This window comes from Chaetodon trifascialis, chromosome 4 (assembly GCF_039877785.1).
Source record: "Chaetodon trifascialis isolate fChaTrf1 chromosome 4, fChaTrf1.hap1, whole genome shotgun sequence".
Taxonomy (NCBI): Eukaryota; Metazoa; Chordata; class Actinopteri; order Chaetodontiformes; family Chaetodontidae; genus Chaetodon; species Chaetodon trifascialis.
In genome coordinates, this window is record NC_092059.1 from 2,050,371 (window position 1) to 2,070,391 (window position 20,021).

The 20,021-nt window shown below is 43.7% G+C and overlaps 1 protein-coding gene across 1 annotated transcript in view; it reads left to right on the forward strand.

Annotated features, from left to right (window-relative positions):
• The first annotated feature begins 1,913 nt into the window (after positions 1 to 1,913).
• Positions 1,914 to 20,021, forward strand: part of slc1a7b (solute carrier family 1 member 7b) — a 30,780-nt gene continuing 12,672 nt past the window's right edge. Inside the window, exons 1-3 of the mRNA XM_070960163.1 lie at positions 1,914 to 2,243; positions 13,777 to 13,856; positions 17,698 to 17,913. Coding sequence (XP_070816264.1) covers positions 2,103 to 2,243; positions 13,777 to 13,856; positions 17,698 to 17,913 — 437 coding nt within the window. The 5' untranslated portion in view covers positions 1,914 to 2,102. The remainder of the gene's footprint in view (positions 2,244 to 13,776; positions 13,857 to 17,697; positions 17,914 to 20,021) is intronic.

The window sequence follows — 20,021 nt, forward strand, 5'->3', positions numbered from 1 at the left end:
GATGCTGGCCGACAGTGAAAGCGGAGATAAATATTTAGCGTCAGCGTGAAACCGATCACAGGCCTGATTGAAAATCTGTCTCAGTGTGCCAGAAGTTGTCTGAATGGAGTGAATGAGTTTTGGTCTGTATGAGGTGCATTTCAATGACACACTTTCCTCTTTGTCCTTAATCATCTCCAAGTTATTTTCATTAAGGAGAGGTTAAGCAGCCAAATCACAGCTGTCACCCTCAGGATTAGAGCAAATGAACTGCAGCGAATTGTCTCACAGGACCAATCAGTGCCGCTTCTCTTTCCCCTCACTAAGTTAAAATGCATTCATTTGGAATTTAAGGTTTAACAGCCTCTGATTAGATGAGTCGAGTGAAAACAGCACCGACCTATTTTCATCAAGTGACTGGACCACTCCAACGCTTTAATATGACAGGATACGTTGACGATGATAATAAAAGTACTGCAGCAGTTTTTATTCTAAAGCGGAGATGATAATGCTAATTTTCACAGTTATTGATATGATTGATGTGTTTGTCTGTGATTCTTCTTGTTTTTATATTGAATGTTATCCTCTATGAAATCATGCAAAATGATTAACACTTCTGAATCCAGCTGCACGACGTCTACAGAGACAACCACATCAACTACAAGCTGAGGACACGGAGTTTAAAAGATGTGTGCAGTTTCCAGGCAGTGAGGATCTAATGAGGACACGCTACGGAGCTGCATCATGGGAAATAATGGCGTTTAATTCTACCAGAAGAAGAGAAAGGTCACACCTCCACACTCGTAGCTGAATGGCTAACGTTAGCCAGCGGTAAACCCACATTAAGGGATCAGCTGGTTTCCTTCAGAGTTGTTGTTGTGTGTGTGAACTGGGACCAGCTGTTGCTGGTCAGTAAATACCTCTGAAGCAGAAGCTGGCTGCATGTTGAACCCTGATGTCTCATTTTCTATTTCTACACGTGATGAACACAGAATGCGTCATGTGTCGCTGTGCAGGATTCACAGAGTGATGCGTACCGAGTAACTGATTCTCGAGGTACTCGTCTGACTGGCTGTAAACACACTGAATTTTGTCTGTAAGGTAAACACAACATGACATATTTTAATTGCATATATCCTAATGGCTAACGCGTTAGCAGTCAGAGCAACGTTAGCATTCATTTGGAATTATAACAAATGGTAAATGTATGGACAAAATTCATTACATTTAGGGGAACTTTCTGTCTCTTTTCTGTCTCGTTCACCAGCTAAATGCTAACTTTGTCTGCGTGATGTTTGGTGCGTGCACACTGGTTTTTTTCACTTCCTTTCTTCTTGTCCACCCTCATATCTGCAACCTTGGCAGCTGAAGAACATTTGAAAAGACATCAGGACTGGAGAGGGTGTGAAAAAGGCTGAAATGTTGGAGCGTGCAGCGCATCAGGACAGCAGTGTGTGTATGAAGGCAGCTTGTCAGTATGAGTTGTCATCATTAGCGGCGGTGAGGTGTGTTAGCTGTATTGTCTCTCATGGACATATTGGATGTCATCTTGCTGAATAATGCAGGTCAGTGATGGACAAGCTGCTTTTATCCACCAACAACATGAAGTGGTTGTCCAGTTATGAACTGTGTTAGGCTCTTTTAGACGTTGTTACGGTCGCTCCAGAGGGCCGGAGAAGTTGCTCCACGGTGCAAACCTTTGTCAGATTGGTCATGGATGTTTAATCCTGCCTCAGACCTGTTTAGTGCAGTAGCGCACTAACAGGATTGGTGATGCTAACCCTCAGGGACACGGTTGCCAGCTGTTCCATCCCCCTGGTGGTGGGTCAGCACACACAGGGCCGCTGATGGGTGGAGCACGGTGGGAGGGGATGCCTGGAAAGTGAGAGGATCTTCTTAGCTTAGTGCAGATTGCCGCAGCGAGAGGACGGGAGGGATGCTGAGCCCGAAGGTGCTTTGAAACATCACGGAGGATTGGATATTTCACAGAGCGTCCCGTCAGTCCTGGAGTTTTTCCTCATCCACTGTTTTTCGCTCCTGGTTTCATCCTCTCACCTGGATTTGAGGCTTTGGGTCGGGCACATTTATGGGTTGCTGGTAGGACGCGGGACAGGCGACTCACGATGGCCGTGGCTTTGGATGCAGTGTGGGTGCGGGTGAAGAACGTCTGCAAACAGAATGGGCTCCTCATCATGTCGGTGCTGGCTGTGGTCATTGGGTGTCTTTTGGGGTTCTTTCTGAGGACGCGACGCCTCACAGAGCAGGTCAGTCTGTCTCCTCCCTGTGAGCCAGCGTGACGTCATGCAGGCAGGAGAGGGGCTTTGGCGGAAAGCCGTTCTCCACAGTGCTTCTGCTGCTTCACTGCGTGTTTCACACTGACACCAGGCCACATGTCACTGCTGTGGTTTCTGCCCATTACGTTTACATTACATACTTTCCTGTTCTATAACGCTACATTTCAGAGGGAAATACTGCACTTTTTATGCCACTGCATTTATTTACACCTGTAGTCCTACTTTTTAAATTGTCATAGTCCAGAAAAGTACATGAAATCAGCTGTGTCTTGTCAGGGCTGATGTTTCGGACCCCTGACTAAACTTCTCACGTGGTTTCATTAAAATAAGGGCTTTAAGCTCAAACATATATTTAAAAAAAAAAAAAAAAAAAATTAGAGAAACGTCCAAAAAATTCATATAAATTTGTGTTGCAGACCTTTGATTTTCCCTTCCTTCATAAAGCATTTAACACCTGAGGACCCCTCAGATTTATCTTGTGACCGTTTGGAAGGGCCGGACCCTCAGGTTGGGAACCACTGGACTAAACTAACTAGCTGTATACAAAGTAGCTCAAACCAGCTCCACCTCGAGCAGCTCCGACACTAAAATGCTGCTCAAACGTTGATGCTCCAGTATTCGTTTGATAATGTCTGAATGAGTATTGATACTTTAAGTACATTTTTCTGGTAATACTTCTGGACTTTGACTTTAGTAAGATTTTGAATGCAGGACTTTTTTGTAATGGAGTATTTTTGGATTGATATATTGGTGCTGTCTGTCTGAGTGCTGCTTTCACTGCTGCACACTGTTTTATGTTTTTCCAACCATTCAGGTCATTACAGCATGAAAATCAAATCATAGACCTAAAAACTGCTTGGAAAAGACAAAACATCAATGTAATCATGTTGGCTGTTATTTTCTAAAGATACCAGTGTACTATTGTTGTGTTGTAAGCTGTCAGAGTCTGAAACAGTCCAACAGTAAGCGTGACCTGACTGGTTAAAGCCTTAACAAGCAGCAGCCTGCTGGTCAGCCCGTCATCACAAACTCTCGCTCTGCAATCAAACACTGTTCACACTCTGATACGTTTGTTTTAAACTCAAGTGAAGATCCCAATAATTTCCAAAGAAACCAAATATATGGGGCTGATAACGGACAAAATGAGTAAAACCAGAAAATGTCCATTTGCTGAAATTATACAACTCTATGAAACATCAAATCTTTGGGTTTGATTATTTCCTCTTATTCATACCGGCCATTAAGAGATCCTGTCCTAATGCACTTCAGTGGAAATGGAGTGAGGTACACAAAACACAATGGAGGGAGAGAGGCACAGCTGTGGCTGCGACGTTCGAACAAAAATATATCCCATAATTTATCTGAGGGCTCACGAGGCTTCAGCAGTCCGAGTTAGACAGAAAAATAAGACAAGAGTGTCTTTTAAAATCGTTTTAGCACAAAATTCCCTCTTTCTGTTACTTTCCCTCCACTTCAGCTCATCGAGGAAACACTGTCAGTGGAAACTGAACTTCAAGCAAACTTTTGAAAGAAATGAAGAGGATAAACTGTGAAAAACTGTCTGCTAAAGGCTTTTTATAACATGCAAAAAGACCAAAACAGTTCAGAGTTGAAACATTTTCAACATCATTAATATCAGCCAAAAATGAAACTGTCTGCGTCCCTTCACTTACTGTCAGGTAAAAGAGCTCTGACTTTTCTTTTGGAAGGTTTGTCAAATGAAAACTGAAAACCAAACGTCAAACATCTCCTCTTGGTGGCTTCAAGGAAACGTTCAAGGCACAAATCCTGACATGTCTCAGCCTCAGCACATCGCTCTAAAGCCCACCAAGCGGCTCTATGGAGGGGCTCCACAAACAAAATGCAGCCTTTTCTTTCCCATCACCCCTCTGACTAAAGCTCTGTCATATTCTCAAATAGGCCTAAAAATAGCTTGTGGCTCCTTTACTCTCACAATCAGGGATTACAATCCAATCAAACAAATGCTTTCTCTAATTGAACATCAAACAAGGGCACCCGTCAGGGTGACGCGTGACGAGGGCCACGAGAGGCACGGACCTGTGTTCAGATCATTTGGAGGCTCAGATCCCTGTTTAATGCAGAGAGAGGTGTGTGTGTGTGTGTGTGTGTGTGTGTGTGTGTGTGTGTGTGTGTGTGTGTGTGTGTGTGTGTGTGTGTGTGTGTGTGTGTGTGTGTGTGTGTGTGTGTGTGTGTGTGTGTGTGTGTGTGTGTGTGTGTACCTGGCGGCATTAGTTAAGATGTAAAGTGGCTTATTTCTGAGGAGAGGTCACACTGTGCGGTAGCAGAATGTGAAGGGATTAACCCAAATATAAAAATTATGCAAACATCCTCACCAGTGTCACAGGATGCAGACGTGAAACTTCACAGGTGTGCAGCTGAGATCAAAACGATGATGTCCATTAAACCTGAGCAGTATTAAGTCCACAGCAGTTTCTGATTGGTCATTCCCTTACCTCTGTAGCTCCTCCTCCTGGAGTCCACAGAAAAGACTCTGGAAGCAACAGACAGGCAGTCAGACACATGCTTCGTCCTCTGAAGCCTTCCTCAATCACAAGAAACAGAGGACTGAAGGTTCTCCTTTCAGACGATATTATTCAGCCTTATATTGTGCTTGAATAACGGTAGTTAAAAGATTTTCCCCTGAATGTATTATTTTGTGAAAGCACATCTCGTTACTATATTTGCAAGCGCGACAACCAAAAACAGAAATCACGTCACTAACCTGTGAGAGCATCTGCTTCCTGCAGCGTAGAGCACAAGTCCAAACCTGGAGACGAGAACCCAAACAGCACAATATAAGGTTGTTTTCATAGAGATCTGCATTCATTGAGTCCTTCAGCGAGCAGAATAGACTGTTTGCGCGATGCCACGTCTGCGTCCTGGAAGTGGCCATCTGAACATCGGCCGAATGAGACAGACGAGCATTAGCAAACCAGTACAAGCTCCACTGCAGCTGCTCTGAAAGCTGTGATGGTGCTCAGATGACAATGCTTTGGAGCTGACGAAAAATATTCTGCTATGTTTACATGGGAATGTTTTTTATATGCTTTTTAACGGCAGCAGCAAACAAAGCTGGGGCTCACTCAGTTTTCAGAGATAACGCAATCAGCAATTCAAGGCTTTGCACTTTGTTCAAGCTGTCCATGTTAAAAGGAGGCAAGCGAGGCATGTGTAGGAGTGAGACAGCCTCACTGACGGCACAAGGCCTCGTTTGAATGATCTCCACGCACGGCAGCAGCACCTTGAATCTAAATTCTCATTATCTTCATAGAAAACCTCATTAACTTTCTTCACATCAGATCACAGACGTCGACCACGTGTATATGTTTCTGTCAGGGAAGCTCGAACCTCCGTGCTTTGGTGGACAACCACAGCCTATCAGTCACCACCTGAATCTAATCTATCCTGCTGTGACCTGTGGAGTAGCTTTAAGGGTGTGTAGACATCAACTACTGTCAACTGAGAGGTGGGTTTGAGACAGCACAGTAATAGCAATAAGCTTTATTTGTACAGCACATTTCATACAAGACAGGCGGCGCCAAGTGCTCCACAACAAAGAAATAACATGCAGCAAGTGCACGGATGAACATAAAATAAGATAGAGATGGATAAAACTAAGATAAAGATAATAGTGAAATAGAATAAAGAGAATGCATAAGACGGAAAACAAATCCACTGAATACTAGAAATAAAATAGAGTACATAGAGGGCATAATATGAAGTTTCGGAGTTTCAGGCCTGTATCAGGACAGTCACAGCTAATATCTATATTAGCTATTAGCTGATATCTAAAGGTGCCATGGCTTTGCAGCTGCATCCCTGATTTCCTGTGAAAAGAAAGAAAAGAAGACCTGCAACACTCAATAATTGTCTAACTGAATTCAGCTTAAGTGACAGGCCCCTGCAGCCTACACGGCAAAGTGTCCTTAGGCAAGATGCTGGAGAGTGTGTGAGTGTGTGTGTGTGTGTGTGAATGGTTATCACACCTGATGTGCACCCTGTATGATAGTCTCAGGCACCAGTGTGTGTGCGTGTGTTTAAATTGCTCTGAGTGGTTGGTAAGACCAGAAAAGAGCTGCCCTCTGCAGCTCTGAGGCGTTTTAAGTGTGAGCAGAAATCTGAGCTCCTCTCACCCTCATCATCACTTTCTCCTGCACAATGCGCTCATGACACTGTGATCCTTACGAGCTTTTCACCTCACGTCAAACGTTTCATCAGCAGATGCAGTTTGCTCCAAAAGCAGCACTAGACCTGGGCTGGACGAGCCTGCGAGACGGACAAATATTACAATATCTTCACTGTATCTGCACCCAGACATTACCAGACGATTCACGCACAAAATGCTCTTATTCAGCTGCTCCAGCCAACTGTTTCAGTTCCCTCTTGGGCAACTGCAGTGTGATGAAAATGCGTCATCTCTCAATCAAGCGGCCTCGTCAAGGAGAGCGAGAAAGTATGGAAAATGAGAAAGTGGAGGCAGGCACGGAGAGAGAGTTGGAACAGAGCACCTGTGAGAGGCTGCAGGTGAGCTCACCGCTCGCCGCTGGCGGCGTCCAGCAGCCACAGGGAGGACGCTCTGCAATGCAGGAATATTCTGTCGCTACAGATGCAACTTCTCAGGCTTCCCTGTGTTACGTGTCAGGATGTGTGCAGTGTCTCTGTTACTCTGCTCATAGTTCTCTGAGTTGTTGTTAATAAGCAGTACATCGAAATCAATCCAAAGCATACGGTACTTGACATTGACTTTTTGCCTCACATCTGCTTTTAGCCTTGTCCATTCATATATTTGCTGCAAATTCAATGAAGCTCCAGCAAGGAAAATCTATAGTTTGCTCAGTCATGGAGTCGGAGAGCTTTTATGCTGTTAAACGGCTGAAACTACAGCAAATCATACAATGGGAGACAGTGGTTTTGTTGGTAGATGCAGTAGATTGATTTCTTTCTTCTTTTTCTTGGCAAAAACTATTGAGATGAGACTTGACTGTCGAAGCTCTGCTGTACTCAAAGCATCTGCAGCAGCGGTGTGATTGCTCTGCCCGCCTGAAACAAGCTGCACTGACTCTGAGCGTTCGTCTCGCTCTGTGCTGCCGCATGGGAAGTATGAAGTCAGTCAGAGATTTATGACACAGGTTACATAAGCAGCAGCATCAGTATTAGTGGGTTGACTTAAGCTCGCCTTCCACTGTCTTACCAGCAACAGCAGCCAAAGTCTTTAAAGTAGACCATAACGTCTGGAAGAAGATATAATGAAACATGTAATTCACGCTGCTCAGTTCAGTGCATTCAGGCCTCAGCCAAACTTTGGATAATCCACATTACTGCGTCAGTTCACTCATTTCATCACTTCTCTCTGCAGTCGTCTTGGCACCCACCATTATCTTATAATTGGCCACAATGGCTGCTGTTCAGCAAAAGATGCAAGCAAAATCTTCATGTTTCTAAAGTAACTCATGACAGAAAGCTTGTTGATCCACCTGATGTGTTCAGTCAGCAGTGCAGCACCTTTTTAGGAAGAGAAGAAAACAGCAGCCTTTTTCTGTTTATATTTTCTAATAAGTCTAAAGTGAGGAAAACCAACTGTTACTAAACTATGCAACCAGAGTGATGATGGGGGAGGCAGAGAAAACATAGTGTAGAGTTAGCATTAGCTAAGATCTGCACCTGAAGCTCATGATCAGCCAAAGAAAGGCTGTAGCACCAGAGATCACAGAAGGATGAATTTTAATGCTAATAACTGTAATTTTTTTCATTTGTAAGAGGAAGAAATTGCTAAGCTAACTCATAGAGCATCCTGTCACCCGTCCAGTGTAACAGCTGAAAGGACACTAAAAGCAAACGTGAAGTCTTGAAGTGTTTGTATTTCTGATGGACAATTCATGTTTGGAGCACCAGCTGTATGTTTGGAACCAGTGATGCTGTTCTGTCGCTTTCGCTGCTTCATTTTGTGTCACACTTGGCTGGTAAAACACGCACGCACGCACGCACGCACGCACGCACGCACGCACGCACGCACGCACGCACGCACACACACACACACACACACACACGAGTGGAAGATGAGCGGAGACAAACCTTCTCTGCCGGCTGTATGCGAGTGCTGATCCTGCTCTTATACAGTAAACTAAGCTCTCTCTGCTTAATGCCCAGCAGAAAAGCTCTTTAGCTGTCATTATGCAGCCGCCTCGCCCTGCAACCCCTCAATCCACCGTCCCATCTCCCCTGACATCCCTAACCTCACTCTCACTCCCACCAGCTCTGTACAATACACAACTTGTACATGGTCATTAATGAGCAGCAGCCATTGCCTCCTGCTCATCCAGCCTGCTGTGTGTGCAGAGGTCTCACTTGAACAAGCTTCTGTGATAATCAGGCATAAGACAGCAGCGTATAATGTCTGAATACAACATTACTACAGTGGCAGAATCCAGTCGGACTGAAGATGATACTCCAAATGATCACATTTAGACATAAAGACTGAAGCTTTGGTCACCAAAAAACAGATGGAGGAGTTAGAACTTGACTTGATTAAAGACTTTTTGGTCTTGACTTTGGACGTCGCAGCCAAGACTTGACACTAGAATATAGGAAAGAAATCCCTGAGCTTGTGTTGCTTTAAATTTGCTTCCTTGGGTATGCAATGCCGTCATACACCTGTCTCTTTCCCACAGCATCAAACACCAACACTCGCACTAATAATAGATGCTCTGACCGTCTAACACGTTCTCTTCCTACAGGAAAGTCCCTCTAACATGAGCTCAATGTTGGTCGCAGTTCGACCTTGAGGCATCAAAACTGCTTGGCTAGGTTGAGGAAAAGATTGTTCATTTTGGTTTCTCGCACCCCTGAACCCCGGTCTCCTGAGTGAAGGTCATGTGCATGACCCAGGCCTCGACCCAGACCTTCCTCTGTATTCTACGTCACCTTGCTCGTGGACGGTTTTAAAGCCAGAGCAGAGTCTGTTTGACCGTTTGCTTCGGTCACTCACCTGTTACAGCATCAGCTTCCTCTTAGATGTGCAGCTGATCTGTGAAAGCACTGCCGTTTTTGTTCTGCAATATTTATTCTAAATTTGGCTGCAGTTATTGTTCTTTACGTCCTTACAAGTCTTCTCATGGCTGCTTTTTACCCTCCATGTTCTTCAACACATGTGTATACATATTTGTTTTATTACTGTACATTTTATTGTGTTGTATATTTCTTATTTACATATATCCTTAGTATTAATATTCTGGGGGGGTTATATTGCCTTTATATATATATTTCTTTCTTGTTCTTTCTTTCTAATTTTATTCTAATCTATAATTCTATCTTGTATGGAGCACTGCTACAAAAAACAATTTTATCAATAAAGGAACTGTGAATCTGAATACGCCCACACAGTTCAGTTTGATCTGAGCAGCTCTGCTCTGAGATGATTTGTCAGTGTGCTTAAACCTGAACTAACTGATTTCTTTTGACATGTGAGGCAAGTGGAAACAAGCTGAAACAAGCGTCCACCCGACGAAGCCCAATATTCCCTCTATTTTCAGCTGTTTTTGGTCTCCTGAGGGAAATATCTGCCTCTTCTTCTGCTAAATGCTTCACTATGTTCACCAGCTGGTGGCTAACAGCGTCTGTCTGCTGAGCAGGAAGTGCACAGCTGGTTTTTAGGGCTTTTTTGATGCCCACTACGGCCAGAAACGGCATCATGAGAGCAGTAAAAATGAACTACAAGTTACAAGCTGTAAACCAAGTCAGCCGAAAGTCACAGTAAAACAACACAGCACTGAGGGATGAATGATAGAAATGCTAATTCTCCATGATCCATGGTTGATATAAAAATACTGATTATAGCCGCTTTAAGGTAACATAGAAAACACAAAGCACTATACAGGAGGTCATGTTACCCTGTCTCCTAGTAATGACATTTGTAAGTTAATTGTTTTGCCAAATACGGTTTGATGTATTACATTCAGTGGAAATGAATCCTGCAACCAGATATTTCATGAAACAGCTGCTAATCTGAGTGGCATCTGGGTTTTATAGAAGGTATTTGAAGGTGCAAATTAGTTGTATATAAAGGTATTTTCAGGGAGACAGGGTTAGATGTGAGACTGCTGATCGGTGCTGCAGCCACAGTGACGTCGTGCCTCACAAACATCAGTGAGGGCAATGACCACTGATGAACTTCTGTGCTCCCTGAGCTCTTCATTACACGGGCGTGTTGAATCACAGTGCGCCACTGCTGCACAATGAGCCTGATGTGTGCACAACATGCCACTAACTAACTGTCAAGGTCACAAAAACAGAAAGTGCAGCAGGAGTGAACAGAGGAAGTCTCTGCCCTCCTGTCCTTCACTCTGTTAAGAATGATGATCACCTTTTTAACTGCCATTTATGTGACTGAAAATTCACCTGAATCACACAGTTCACTGCGGTAAAGAAAAGATTCAAACCTTTTGCACCTTCTCTGATTATTAGTGATTGTTGAGGAAGATATTATAACACCGAAGTCTTCATCAACAGGAAGCAGACACGAATCAACATATGAACAAAGATGAGTCCATATGACTCATGCCTTGACAGAGTAATAAAACGTGTACAAGCCTTTTTCTGGCACGATCCACCAAATCTCCTTCTCGCCGTGAACTGTTGACAGGTGTGTGAAGGACAATCACTGATAAGCGAACCCACAGTGAAACCACAGAGATGCTTTGGGAGGAAAGAAGCCTTTTCACACTTTTGGACACACTGCCAAGTTCACTTTGACAGCGTGGAGATACGAGGTCTGGCAGCAGGTGATGGAACAGCAGAGCTGATAGAGAACAGCTGTACACTGCTGCTCTGGACGGAGGCCAGTGTAAACCCAGTGGACATGACACAAATACACAAAAACCCTGTGAGATCTGCAGACCGCCACCAAACTGTCACCCAAACCCCTTTGGTCTTGGAAACATGCCACTGGAGTTTCACCTGTGATATTTCATAGCTTTGATCTATGAGCTTCCTCGAACTTCTTTGACAAGTGCAAACCACCTCTTGTCAAAAAATTTTGCTTCCACCTACACAACCCTGGCAAAGCACACAGCCTACTGAGTAATGGAGGACTGTGACTGGAATAAACAACAGGCTCTTGTTGTCTTGCTTCAGGAGTGTCTCAAAGTAAGTGGGAAGTGATTTCACAAAGCACTGTGTCTGTGGTACGTTTGTCTGTTGCATGGTGAAATGGTGCTTTTGAGCTTGCATTTTATTCACGGTAAGACTTTTAATCAAGCCCTCTAACACAGCATCTCAGAGATTGTGCAGGTGGAGCTGCACTGGGACTGTTTTATTCCATAAAACGTTTTTCTTATCAAAACTTTTTAGGCTGCTCAACCACAGACTTTACATACAGTATGAAAAGCTGAAGGGCAGGACGAGCATTTGAGCGGGACAGAGCGAAAACAAGAACATCATTTCGTGTGAATAACGCTTCTTTTTGTCTCTGACTAACTGCAGGTTTCATTTTTGAATAAATGAAATAGAAAGTTTTCGTCTGAAAAACACAAAAAGGTCAACTGTTGGAGGCCAAAATGTTTCCCAACAGTATGTCCACGCCTGAGCTCCACATCAGAGACACAATGTTTAACCAGTTTCTCTCAAGACAAACTGTTACTCAAATCATCTAAACATAATCTTCTCACAGTTTGGTGGCACGTGTATGGCACTTAAGTTTATAGGCAGTTAAATGACATTTCAATGGCGTTAAGTGAGTACTGTAATATTCAGCTCTCTATTTAATGAACGGCTTTATCAATAAGCGCGCTCATCTCCATCGCCTACTCTCTTTCCTTTTCTCTCAGTCTCCCTTAAATCTTCCCGTCCCAAAGCTGAGCTGTGACTGAAAGAGTCTTTTCATTGTCATCTGTCTCAGTGAACAGAGTAAACTCAGGGTCAAATGAATTTCAACCCTTTACACAAACTGAACTGGAAAGAGGAGCACTTCAACTTTCAGTGTGGATGGATTTCACATTAGCTAGTGAGCTAGTTCATTCACTCAAGCGAAACTAATTATGCAGCATCATGATGAAGAGCCTCTGATTAAAACAGAGCGACTGCACAGGAGCTGTTCGTCGGATGACGTCCGAGGGTCAATGACGTTGAACTATACACAGTAAAATTGCGTTATGTGGTCTTCATAGTCCACAATGTTGACCAGCATCTTCATCATCTCTCATCACTTAGACTGAAATCGCTTTAAGAGGGGATCTGATTGCAGCCAGTATGGACACGAGGAACAATTAAAATGACCAACAGCGCTGTCAGCGTACATTTGAGCATGTAAATTGGTTTCAGATAGGGATGCACCGATCCGATACTGGTATCAGTATCGGTCCCGATATTGAAGAAAATTCTAGATCGGGCTGATCTATTCAGTCTAACGCTATGCTGTAGGCGCTGTGAGTGGCGTCATGCGCAAGCAACACACAGTGCTAAAGCCCACATGATGTGGACCGCACCGTTTTCAAAATAGAGCGAGCGACAGAATCGGCTATCTGGAACTTTTTTAACTACCTCAGCCTTCAAACTCGACGGCTACTTGCAATACCCGCGCAGTAAATGTTCCGAGGGGCGGCGGTAAAACGTCAAGTTATAACACAACCAACTTGATCAAGCACATACAGAGATTTCAGGCCAGGGAGGACGCTGACTTCACTGAACTGAATAAACAAAAAGGTGGAAGTATGATGCAGCTAACTTTGAAGGAGATGAAGGAAAGAGGTGAAAATTTAAACCTAATAGTGTGCAGGCAACAAAAATCATGGAGAGGATGCCCCGTGTCACTTTAAGTTTAACTGCACACTGGCTGGATGAGAGTTACGTATGTTGAGTGAAGTCCACGTGATTCTGAGGGACAACACAGCAACATGTGAAAGGCGATGGACAGCATGAGAGGGCGTAGTTTAGGCTGCGCTGCACATACAATGCAGCTGGTTGTCAACCAGGGACGTCTATCACAGTGCTGTGAGTGATGCCGTTGCAAGTGGGAGACAGATTGTTGCTCACTTTATTTTACACTTTACACTTTTATTATTACTAGATCAGTATCGGCTGATTACTAAACTTTAAATATCAGTATTGGAGGTGAAAAAAGTGGATCGGTGCATCCCTAGTTTCAGACACACTTGAAAAATGTGAACATATTCTTTAAGCACAGATTCATTCACAAGGCAAGTTTCACAAATAACTAAAAAGCATGTTGGCATAATGGACAGAGGATGAAGGAAAATTGTCCAGGTCCTCGTCCACCTCCTTGGAAGTGAATGCTTGTCGTTCTGAATGTCTCTTCATGCTGTTACAGTCAGCGTGCTCATTTTCAGCTCCAGCAGGCTCCATACATCTTGACAATGCCTTGTTCCTCTTCATTATGTTTTTTTTGGTAACATCAAGGTCCTTTCCGCTGGCTGTCTAATGGTCTATTTCAAATTACCTGTCACCACCATTTCTTCTCTCTTCCTGACAGGAAGTGAAGTACTTCCAGTTTCCCGGAGAGCTGCTGATGAGGATGCTGAAGATGCTGATTCTCCCACTCGTTGTCTCCAGGTACTGATGTCTTTCTCATAGCCCTGACAGCTGAAACCCGTTCAGCCTTTGGCTTAACACATTAGGAGATTTCAGTGATGTGTGTTATGACAGTGCATGTAAGTCAATTCATACACTGCAGGTTCACAGCGGAGTGGAAATAGAAGATATAATGAGAATCCTAAATCACACAAGTAAGAATATGTGTCTTGCAATGGAAAAGGCCATTTGAATGTGCATTTCCACATTGTAATTTGAATGAATGTAAAGGGTGAGAATTCACTTTTTGTCACAAACTGATGACGTTTGTGGCACACAGTGGGGCCATCTTATGCAGATCTAAAGCAGATCGCTGAAAACTCATCAGTTAGTTAAATTTAGGGCTGTCATCCAAATATAATTTCCCTCCAGGCTCTCTGACTGAACAGGCAAATCAGCAGCAAGGGTCTATTTCTGTGGAAATAGCGCCATCTGTAGGTCCTAACGCCGTCATGAGGGGTAGCTGTTCTGTGTGTTGTGTTCCATTCAATCACATCAGCGAGGTTGCTAACCAGCTCCTGAATAGACAGGACATTTCTCCTCCATCCACAGAAAGTGTTTCAGGATCATGAGCATCAGCCAATGAACCGCGGACTGAGCGTTCAGGTTTGTGAATCCGCAGCTGTGACACTTAAGCTGGTAGCACTGAGACGGTGAGGCGGCTATGCTAATGTCGACAGCGAGCTAACGTTAGCTAGCCCGCCCACGGCCGTCAGAGAATTCATTATTTTTCTTCCCGTCAGTTAACACAAACGCTGTGTTCATGTTTGTATTGATACTGCACACCGTTAGAAAGCTAAGACTCGAATTAATCCATTGAAACAAACCGTTTCAAGCTATAATCTCAGCAGGAGACAGTAAACACAAACAGTAGACAAACAAGCGTTTTTTAAATTCATGCTGAACTGAGGCGACTCACCGCTGACGTCTCTCAGCGATCACAGAGCGATAACACTCCCACACAAACGGTCCGGTAACGTCCACAAACGTCCAGGCGATCCACTGCAGTAAAAATATTTAGTCCAAAACATGAAAATAATCCACAGAAAGATTTCTCCTTGCTAATTAGCAGGTGATGCGCTGTCCTCTGCTTGTTTTTTGTGTTTTCCGGGTTAGAACTTCCAGAAAGGTATACAGACGGGCGCCATCTCCAATGATATGAGGCCTAGTAACTATTGAGCCAATGACAGTCTGAGTTGACCAGATGGCAGATGACTGACGTTTTGAATAGCCAATGAAATTCTGAATATGCTGACCGGCCTCCTCCAGTGGGTTATTTTCAACTCAAATGAAGGATTTCAATGCTAATAGGAATATTACACACAATTTGAAGTAGAAAATAAAGAAAATGGCATCAATATAAAGATATAGCCAAATAGAGGTACAAATTGAATATGAATATAGATACAGATATAGACCCCCCTTAGCTTTGGGCTAAGTCCTGAACATTTACAACATTTCTTGCAATGACTTACTTGCTAAAACTGGGCAGCTTTGGCTCGGTGGAGCGGCTCGTCCAGCAGTCGCAGGATTGAAGCACAAATTAACTGATGCTTTGATGTAAAACCATCTTCATCAGATTGCAGCTCTGAGGGAATTTAATTTGTTCATTGAAAAAAGGAAGTCTTGATGTTCTGTGTGCTGCAGTTTTCATCTCGGTCTGTGATCTTGGATGCAGGTTAAAGGGGAAACACAGCTGGATGTGAATCAGACCAGCTTCAGACTTCACACCATCATCCCGTCAGACAGGCGTAGGGCGCTGGGAACTAAATTGTGTTATCTCATGTAGTGTATCACAGGGACATAAACTGACACCACATCTCAACACAACTCAACTGGGTCACCTTGAATGATGTGGTGAAATTCTGTCATCAGCACAGCTGTTTGAAGTATCTACTGTATTCATCACTGTGTGTGATGGTGTGCGTGTTGCATTCTGTCCCTGAATGAAAGCAGTGGGGGATTAAGCATTGATCCTTACATTCACAAGAGAAATCCAACAAACACCACCGACCCTGACGTGATGCCAGCTTGGCTGTGATTATGTGGATCGTCTGGTGGCTGCTGGCGATTGATGTACAAATTTAACATTCAGGCGTGAGTTTAGTGCTTCTCAAAACATTCTGCTTCATCTCCAACTCGTTTCATGCAGTGTGGATAAATCATGGATTAATGAACGGATTAGAAGCAGCAGCAGCAGTTTAGACCTGTAAATAGACCTGAAGAACATGTGCAAACAGCCATCAGGGCGCATGACGCAATGCCCTAAAGAAAGAGACGGTGTTTGAAATGTGTTGCCGCTTCTTTCTTTACAGAATCAAGCTGCTATTTTTGATCTGTTTTCTTTGGATGCAGTCAGTCTCCTTCTGGTCTGATGAAGGATGCTGTGCTTGGTCTGAAAGGTGAACTGACCTCAGCAACGGAAATCTAAGTGATGGCAGGCAAAGTGAGCCAAACACAAAACACTGAATAAGCTGAATGATTGAATGAAAAAATGAACATTTCATAACATCAGGCCGACATGAGGTTGGTCTGCGCCAAGGCAAAATTATCAGTGTTGGCTGAAGTAGTTTTGTCTTTGCTGTTGATCCATACACACAAGTGCTATTGAAATCACCAACATCCAGTTACTTTATCACCATCCCCAACTTGCCTGACGGTCCAATATCAAACATCCATTAATTTTAGCCAGCAGGTGCGTTGATTGTCAAACCCTAACAGCGGCTGTTCGCTCTTTGCCTGAAGGTGGCGACGTTGGCCAGTACACTTGCAGGTCTGGTTTGTGGAGAATCTCTGTGTGCTAAACATGAACCAGTTTGCTGAATGAGTTATAACCACAAATGCACCAAAATCACATGTTCGAGTAACAAAGCCCTCTGGCAGCTGTCGTGATTATGGCTGGAGAAAAGTAATAAGACAGGTGACAAAGTTCACGTAGGTTAGGACTTTAACACGGGCGGCTAGTGTTCATTTCCTGTGTCCAACCTGCATGAAACAACCTCCGAGCTAGCAGCCTACATGCTGAAAATGGTTATCCTAAAAATCCCAAAAGTTATCCTAACCTGGTCGCTAACATTACGAACATGAACAAGCTAGCAGCAGTTACCTTTTCTTTGCAGGGATTTAAGCATTTTAAAGCCAGGGCTCGCTGTCACTGTCAAGACTGGTGTTTTTTTAATAGCGTGACCAATATTGTTCCCTGTCCTTAACTACATGTTTATTAGTGTAACCATGACAACAACCCAAACCATAACCAAACCTTAACCATAAAAGCGACGCTGTCCTCCTGATTGAGAGTTCTGGAAGGAATGAACGAGGTATGTGGAGGACCTGTCAAAAGCCTTACCTGTTAAAAAGCACTGTATTAACCTCGAATGTCCGGCTGGAGTTCCAACCTCATCTGGAAGACAGCAGCTGAGAAACCTTCTCACCACAGCAGTAATGTTTTTAGAGCTTTGGATCTTATCATGAGTCATCTCAGTTGTCATTCAGATGACAATAAGCGCTATTCTTGGCCTTGGAAACAGTGGGCAAACTCCATTTGCCGAGGAAGATTGTTTGAAATGATCAAAATTTTGCAGAGGAGCCAAGTGGTTGTTTTCTCAAGTCTTATGTCTGAAGTTTTTAGGTAGATTGAAGCATTACATCCACCTGTTTAGCCCAAGAATATTACCCAAGGTTTTAGCCTCATAAACTCCTTTCTAAATGCATTGGCTTCATTCAGACATCCATTACCAAGCTGCTGAGAAGTTGGCATGAAAATAATGAAGCCTTTGGTGAATTATCAGAGCCACCAGTCTAACTCCAGTGTTTCCTCCTCCAGTTTGATGTCAGGACTGGCAGCCCTCGACGCCAAGTGTTCCAGTCGTCTTGGTCTGATCACGGTGTCTTATTACCTGTGGACCACCTTTGTGGCTGTGATAGTAGGGATCATCATGGTCTCCATCATCCACCCGGGTGGTGCAGCCCAGAAAGAGGACTCTGAGGACAGCGGAAAGCCTATCATGAGTTCTGCCGATGCTCTGCTGGACCTCATCCGGTAAGACCGCCGCAGCATCCATCTGCACCTCCTAGCTTGTGATTTTAGAATACAGGAGCAACATGCAAATGATGGCAAACTGAAAGAGTAAAAGTGGAGCACATGCTGTTCAATGCATCCCATTTTGAGTGCACTTGATGCACATCTACACTGAAAATAATTAGAATTTGTGCATGCAAAAGAGGCAGCATGTGACGGCCCCGAAACCAGTGACCTGAGGAAAAGGCATTATTCGCTGGTCTGTAATTCATTCACATCAGAGAGAGGATAATTAGCAGAGAACAGCCAGGGCTGGGGAGGTCTGCAGTGAGCCACCATCCTCAGAAATAACAACCACTGAAAGCTGCACACAGATTATTTCTGTGCTGCAGCAGATTTATGTTGTCAAGGTTTAAAGGGGATGTTGCTGAAATCTGAAGAGAAGGACATACAGGAGAGGACCAACAATGAGTGTGTGTACACGTAAAGAATATAGAATATATTTAGAATATATTTCAAGAAAACACACGAAAGAAGAATATTCTGGGGTAAAAGTCTTACTGTTTGAAAAGCAGATGTAGAATGTAGTAAACAGGTGAGAGCAGCGTCTCAGCTTGCAGGTATGTTTCAGGACAAGATGTTTCACTGCTGGGCAGCGTCATTCATTAAAGCCTCGCTTCCTGCCGAGACGCCATGTCTTCCAAACAAAAGTCAGTGATCGCTGAGCTTAAGCTGCGCTAACTGATGACATCATCGCGGTTATTTTCTCTGACTTCGGTCAGTTTCCCGCAGAGGTCGTTACACAGCTCGATTCACAGACTGAGTGCTGCTCAGGTACACTGAACTTCACGTATGATTTTCACCCACACCTCCGACAAATTAACACAAGCTCAGTGACGAGTTTCTAAAAGGTTTTCCTCATCAACCAGAAGAAAGTGAACAAATTAGGTGATTTCTGAGTGGCATAGCTGGGCTTGAAGGAACAGCTGGAGAAGTCTGTTTTTATTCTCATAATATTGTGATTTTCTTCTCAGTTGGCTCCAGTGACCCTAATTACAGCCACACCAGCATGTTACATCCAGTCTGTAAGAAGAGAGCAGTATGGAAACGTATGTTGAGTGTACGCAGTCCCATGGTGAGACCTCTGCTGCGCTGTGACTGCAGCTCTGCGGATCGTCTGAAACAAACCTCCTGGGATTCCACACAGTAGAGAAGCTGTGGTGGTTCTGAATTTTGTTGTTGAAAACATCATGTTATGTATATGTTCTTATATTGTTTGAGTGCTTTTAGCACTTCATGCTTTGTGCATGATGGAACAAGAACAACATCAGGACTAATTGCCTGGAAAGTTGGAGCAGACAGTGAAGTAGTTGGTGATTAATCACTGAACGCTTTCTCGGCGTCGAGGATACTTTGCGACTGCACTTACTGTTTAATGACCATGGCGTTGGAGTGGAGGCCATTTTAAAAATGTTTTTTATGGAGTTTATTTAGCCGAGCTGAAGGTGATTCTAGCAGTCAGTGCTGCCACACTGTCCACCCCTCATTCCCATGTTCACATAAAATCAATTCATAGGAAGTAATAACACCTCTCTGAAGCAGACGTCATCCTCACAGCATCCTCTTCTATTTATTATTTTATTTATTTTTCCAGAAAGTGTGGATTTGCCACAAATCCCGAGACAGGATTAAAAACATTGTTTGTCTTAAGCTCTTCAGTTCCCGTGTTCTGGGATGACTTCATTGTTGACTGAAAAACATTTAATCTTCTTTAATAGGAGATGTTCCTCAGACCCAGTGTCAGTAAACAGGACTATTAACAGTCACCTGTCATGCTTTGTGCCTCTGTAAGTATTTGTTTGGTAGTCTGAGCCAAGCGTACTTCATGCTGTTGGTGGAGTGCTGCGGTGTGTCAAAGTCCAGCCATTAATCACACAGCACAGAGCTTGTGTAGGCAGGCTGAATGCAGTCAGTATAAACTCTATTCAAAAATGCATGTTTACTCCAAATGTAATGAAGCTGAGCCCTTGAAAAGAAATATTAGAAAGTTTATATTTGACTTTTCGGACTCACGGAAACCTGCATTAAACACAGCACTGACATATTAACACATTCAGCAGACGAGGGGG